This window comes from Ranitomeya imitator, chromosome 5, assembly GCF_032444005.1.
Source record: "Ranitomeya imitator isolate aRanImi1 chromosome 5, aRanImi1.pri, whole genome shotgun sequence".
Lineage (NCBI taxonomy): Eukaryota > Metazoa > Chordata > Amphibia > Anura > Dendrobatidae > Ranitomeya > Ranitomeya imitator.
This window is the reverse complement of record NC_091286.1, coordinates 11,595,731-11,601,383: the sequence shown is the minus strand read 5'-3', so window position 1 is coordinate 11,601,383 and position 5,653 is coordinate 11,595,731. Positions and strand designations below refer to the sequence as shown.

General features: G+C 46.5%; 2 protein-coding genes across 2 annotated transcripts; one reads left to right on the top strand and one right to left on the bottom strand.

Annotated features, from left to right (window-relative positions):
- The first annotated feature begins 1,882 nt into the window (after positions 1-1,882).
- LOC138681071 (uncharacterized) lies at positions 1,883-3,548 on the top strand. The gene is made up of 2 exons (XM_069768305.1): positions 1,883-2,095; positions 2,348-3,548. Exons 1-2 carry the CDS (start codon positions 1,980-1,982, stop codon positions 3,246-3,248), a joined length of 1,017 nt encoding a protein of 338 aa, XP_069624406.1. The 5' UTR covers positions 1,883-1,979; the 3' UTR covers positions 3,249-3,548.
- Positions 3,549-3,589: 41 nt separating this feature from the next.
- On the bottom strand, positions 3,590-5,403 carry LOC138681070 (uncharacterized). The gene is made up of 3 exons (XM_069768304.1): positions 5,223-5,403; positions 4,665-4,821; positions 3,590-4,574 (listed from the first exon to the last, which is right to left on the bottom strand). Exons 1-3 carry the CDS (start codon positions 5,401-5,403, stop codon positions 3,590-3,592), a joined length of 1,323 nt encoding a protein of 440 aa, XP_069624405.1.
- Between the last annotated feature and the right edge of the window lie 250 nt (positions 5,404-5,653).

Below are 5,653 nucleotides of genomic sequence, written 5' to 3'. Positions count from 1 at the left end.
TGTGGTTTTTATATATATTTTGTTTGTTCATTGAGTATTTTTTTGTTTGGTACTTTATGAGTTACTATGTAAGACAATTATTACACCAGCTGATGTAAGGAAATAGTAATAGGTTCTCGGAAACTTTTACACTGAATTTTTTTATTGCTCCTTAGTTTGTTAAATGCAAAGAAACAACTTTCTATTCATTTAGTGTTGTTTCTACCATTTTGCTGCAGCAGAGAATAGGTAAGTCCTGTAAGTAGGCGAGTGCTCTGCGAAAATGTTACAGGTCCGTCCTGCTACTGTTTCTGATGGCTTTCTGCTCTCCCTCCCTTCCTTCAATGTTAGAGATCGCAGGAGGGAAGTAGAGAGGAGGTACACAGCTTGAAATCATAGGAGGGAGGCGGAGAGGAGGTACGCAGCTAGAGATCACAGGAGGGAGATGAAGAGGAGGTATGCAGCTCGAGATTATAGGAGGGAGGTGGAGAGGAGGTACGCAGCTTGAGATCATAGGAGGGAGGTGGAGAGGAGGTGCGCAGCTCGAGATCACAGGAGGGAGGTGGAGAGAGGGTATGCAGCTTGAGATCATAGGAGGGAGGTGAAGAGGGGGTACGCAGCTCGAGATCACAGGAGGGAGGTGGAGAGGAGGTACGCAGCTCGAGATTGCAGGAGGGAGGTGGAGAGGAGGTACGCAGCTCGAGATCACAGGAGGGAGGTGAAGAGGGGGTACGCAGCTCGAGATCATAGGAGAGAGGCGGAGAGGAGGTACGCAGCTTGAAATCATAGGAGGGAGGCGGAGAGGAGGTACGCAGCTCGAAATCATAGGAGGGAGGCGGAGAGGAGGTACGCAGCTCGAGATTGCAGGAGGGAGGTGGAGAGGAGGTACGCAGCTAGAGATCACAGGAGGGAGGTGGAGAGGAGGTATGCAGCTCGAGACCATAGGAGGGAGGCGGAGAGGAGGTATGCAGCTCAAGACCATAGGAGGGAGGTGGAGAGGGGGTATGCAGCTCAAGATCATAGGAGGGAGGTGGAGAGGGGGTATGCAGCTTGAGATCATAGGAGGGAGGTGGAGAGGAGGTATGTAGCACTGCTACAGAGAGACGGGAAAGTATCTAAAGGCTTATGGGGAACAAACAAGATATACATAAGGAGCAAAACACATGAAGAGGAAATATGTGCAGGATAGAAGCTGTGCTGATACATGAGAGCCAGGGAAGCCTGCAGAGCCCTGGATACACAGACATAACATGCAGTCTGTATTACTGAGGGAGACAATCCCACAAGAGAAAAATGGTAAACTTCGATTAGGCAGAAGGAAGACTACTGCAGACGGACACATAGCCCCTGAGATGATGATTATTACACGGAGTATATGTTACTAGTTATTCCATAGCATGAGACTTTCAGTCTATATCTACACCCATTCCTCTAAGGCCGGCGTCACACTTGGCGTAAGACATTACGGTACGTTTTCTACGTCCGTAATACGCGCGTGATACGCCAAAATGTCTCCGTAATCTCTCTCCGTAGTTCTTGCGTCGCCTAGGTGTGGTCGCGTATTTTGCGCATGTACTGGTCCGTGTGTAATCCGTATGTGATCCGTATGGCGTTTTTACCACGCACCATTCCAAAATGGACATTTAACGGTTTTCTGGCCTGCAAATCATTTAAACCATCATTAACAACACTATTTAAGCCCTCGACAACAGGTGTACCCCTCCCATATGCCCTATATGTTCTCAAGCATATTTTGGCTGTGGTACTTGGAGCTCCCAAACATGTCTGACCATGTGTATTTAAGCACAACTCAGCGGGTGTTGCTTCACTGGGTGTTGTCTCGTCGCTTTGGCCAGCCATATACGGTCAATGCAGATCCGCGAAGGAGACAAAGATTGTGGGTCCATCCTCTATTGACCCAACGCCCGAGTAAAGGACATTTCCAGAGACTCTATTCATCTTTGAGGGCCCATCCAGACAAATTTTTCCTGTATACTCGCATGTCCATCAGGACTTTTGACATGTTGCTGGAGATCTTACGTCCTGGACTCACCTATCAGGACACCTGGATGAGAAAAGCCATCTCTGCTGAGGAGCGTCTGCTCCTAACCTTACGGTATGTATTTAGACCTTTTAGATTTTGTTGTGTTGGCCAATGTGTTTTGTCCTACTATGTTTCAGTTCCTTAACTTAGACATGAGGCCACAAGCACATTTCTAAAAATGTGTTTAATATTTGATTATAGTAATACTGTGAAATGTCCCTTTTTGCTTACTCAATAATCACAGAGAAAATTTACTAGACACTTGTGTTTCGTCCTGTTTTCATATTCCTCATGTTCCTTTATTTTGTTTTCCTTGTTTTTCAGCTTCCTGGCCACAGGCTTGTCCTATGCGGGTCTACACCTGGAGTTTCTCATTGGGCGTTCTACCATTTCAGTCATTGTTAGGACAACCTGTTCCCAAATATGGCTGAAACTTAACGAAGTTGTGATGCCAGAGCCAAAAATGGATGATTGGCTCAAAATCGCCACTGGATTCCAAAATACTTGTGACTTCCCTAACTGCATTGGAGCTGTGGATGGGAAACATATCAGGGTGCGTAAGCCGCCGAACTCTGGTTCCCAATTCTACAATTATAAGCAGTTTTTCTCTGTAGTTATGTTAGCAGTTGCTGACAGCAACTACAGGTTTATAATTGTAGACATTGGGGCCTATGGCCGAACTGGAGACTCTAGGGTCTTCAATTCGTCCATAATGGGTCGCCGGCTACGTGACAACCAGTTGAACCTCCCACCACCACAACAACTCCCAGGCTCCAATGCGGAAGCAGTGCCTTTTGTTTTGGTTGGAGATGAGGCCTTCCAACTGACGAGGCACGTCATGAGGCCTTACCCCAGGCGCAACCTTGACCACCGGCGGAGGGTTTTTAATTTGAGACTTACCAGGGCACGGAGACTGGTTGAGTGCGCCTTTGGGATTCTTGTAGCCAAATGGCGTGTTCTTCAGTCTGCAATTCAGCTGAGTGAGGCTTCAATCAATGAAGTGATCAAAGCCTGTGTAATTCTACATAATTTCACCAGAATACATGATTGTTTGTCTACTAATTTGCAAAATCACGTCATGACCAATCATAGTAGGCCTCCCCCATATGTCCCTCCTCGGCGACGTCCCCTTTCTGGCCTAAAAGTTCGGGATGTGTTCACCAATTATTTTTTGAGTCCTCAGGGTGCCACTCCCTGGCAAGACTATGCAATTTTGCATGTGTAATTATTTATGTACCTAAATTTTGCCATTATCAAGTTTGAAAATATGTCTGCTGTGTTTAATTTTTTGACATATGGTTCTGATCATATCATGTGTGTGTGAGTTAAGAAGAATGAACAGAGTGCATACATAGTTTTTTGTTAAGTAAAGGCAATTTTACTTCTTAAACTTGTTTTTGGTTTTTTTGTTTGTTTTGGCATAACCAATCTTTGTGCACAAAAAAGAACAGCTTTTTTTTAACAAAAAAAAAAACAACAAAGTAAAATAAAAGCATTACAGCTTGCTTTTTAAGCACAAACCAAACCAAATGTCTTAAACAAATTAAAAAAAAGTTGTACCCAACATTACAAGTCCTGGTACGTAGGAAGGGGAGAAGTGGATTGGTCTGGGTCACCATCAGATGGCCTTTGCAGGCCCAATTGTCCAGCAGCCTGTGCGGCTGTTATAGTGGCTTGCGGGAAATTCTGCCTGCTCTGATGCTGGCCACTTTGATGAGTGGGGCCTGGATTTGGGAGATAACCCTGATGTTGCAGCCCATATGTGCGGGAATCATACCCCAACCCAAAATGACCATATTGTCCAAACCCAGGTTGGGACCAGCCTCCAGCACTGGGTGCGGACAAGTGGCCATATTGGGATGGTTGATGATATCCTGCAATATGGTGCTGATGTTGCCATTGTTGGTTAGTTGGTGGTTGGGGTGGAGGTGTTGGCTGACGTGGAGGGGGTGCTTCAGATCCTTGGTGCGCATGCTGGCCTTGTAGTCTCGGAGGCCGCAGAATATTTTCAGGTGACATCTGCCACTGTTCAATCATCTGCATCAGATTGTATGGGTTATTTGGGGGGGTGCATGCGTCAATAAGGATCTGAAAACACCCTCTCAAACGCAGCCTCAACTCCCGCTCTATGGAGCGTAAATACTGGGCAAGGCTCCGTGTGAATCCCTCCTCCCCATCATCCTCTCGAACCCGGGCCAAATAGTTCATGACCCCAGCATCCACGTTTTGCCTGCTTTGGCGAAGCTCTCTCCTGCGTCGTGCACGCTGGGGTCTGACTGCAGCCTGTGGGGATCGGTCCAGGGCAACAGTTGGGCTGCTGCTATTACCAGGGTCATCCTGGCTAGGTGCTGCTGCTGCAGAAGAGAACTGTGGGCCCTCTGGGTTTTCTTCAGAAGCAGCTGGAGCTGGGTGGGCAGATGATGAAGATGCTGTAGGTCTTGCGCAGGAGGGAGCAGCAGATGGACCAGCCACCTCTTCACCTTCTCCAACTGGGTCAATGACCAGTTCTGAGTCCGACCCTGTCTCCCTGTCAGTGAGGTTAGACTGAGTTCTGCAAAGATAAATTTGACCAGTTACTATGTTTTTTGGAATCATCTCTCAACATTCAAAAATTAACCCATTTTGAGATGTTTTTACTTACGGCCTGAGGTCCATGCTGGGGTTAAGGAAGGTTAGGCGGTCAAAGTAGATGTATTTTTTTTTTTTAGGAGGGGCCCCGGCTCCACTTCTCTCCCGCTGCTGCCTCTCCCTCCTATACTGGTCCCGGATACTCCGCCACCTTGTTGTAACATCATCCACTGAAACAACAAAAAATACACACATTGCTTAGACCATTATGCAGAGTGCTCACACAAGGTGTAATGGAGTACACAGATTGCAATGTAGCATAGAAAGAGGCTTTTGTGGCTCACATTAAGCCAGAATTTCCTCAAAAAAATACAAATTAGGAAGAAAGGCCACAAGGACAGAGTCAGCTAACCTCTATCACAGAAAAACAAATTACTGGAAAACCATGTTATTAAGGGAACACCTGTTCTAAACCTTAATCAAATCCATTTATCATATCCAGCACCATGTATATACTGCTTGGATATATATAACTTTAAGGATGAATTAATAAATTAAGGTTTAGCAATTCAAAGTAGTAAGGGCCTGCTGTTTAGCAAGAACATTACATTGCAAACATGGGTGTACTTACTTATTTGTCGCTGGGCCGCACGTGGCTGCTGGTCATACTGGGGGAAGAGGGACCCACACACGCTCCTCCATGCAGCTTGTTTTACTGCCCTGTTGGCATAGTTGGGGTCTCTTTGGTCCCAGATTTCTGGCCTCTCCTGGATCAAAATGATCAGCATGTCAACATTAATTATGCGGGCCATGCTGAATCTCTCACTCCGTGGAGGCGTGCAGCAGACTTCCGGGTTCACTGTCTGGCTTTTTCAGCTAATTAGCATGTCTCACCTGCCTGATTGATGGCTTTCGAAAGTTCAGGACATCTGCCAGTGAGGTGCGTATTTCTCGCAATGCACACGCATGGTCCGTATGCATTCCGTATTATACGCTCTCCCATAGACTTGCATTGGCGTTTTTTTTGCGCAATACGCTGACAAACGCTGCATGCTGCGATTT

Coding starts and splice junctions, on each gene's coding strand:
- LOC138681071 (XM_069768305.1), top strand. CDS start 1,980: ATGTCCATCAGGACTTTTGACATGTTGCTGGAGATCTTACGTCCTGGA. Junction 2,096..2,347: donor CGTCTGCTCCTAACCTTACG/GTATGTATTTAG, acceptor CTTGTTTTTCAG/CTTCCTGGCCACAGGCTTGT.
- LOC138681070 (XM_069768304.1), bottom strand. CDS start 5,403: ATGGCCCGCATAATTAATGTTGACATGCTGATCATTTTGATCCAGGAG. Junction 4,822..5,222: donor TGCGGCCCAGCGACAAATAA/GTAAGTACACCC, acceptor TTGTTGTTTCAG/TGGATGATGTTACAACAAGG. Junction 4,575..4,664: donor CCCAGCATGGACCTCAGGCC/GTAAGTAAAAAC, acceptor TTATCTTTGCAG/AACTCAGTCTAACCTCACTG.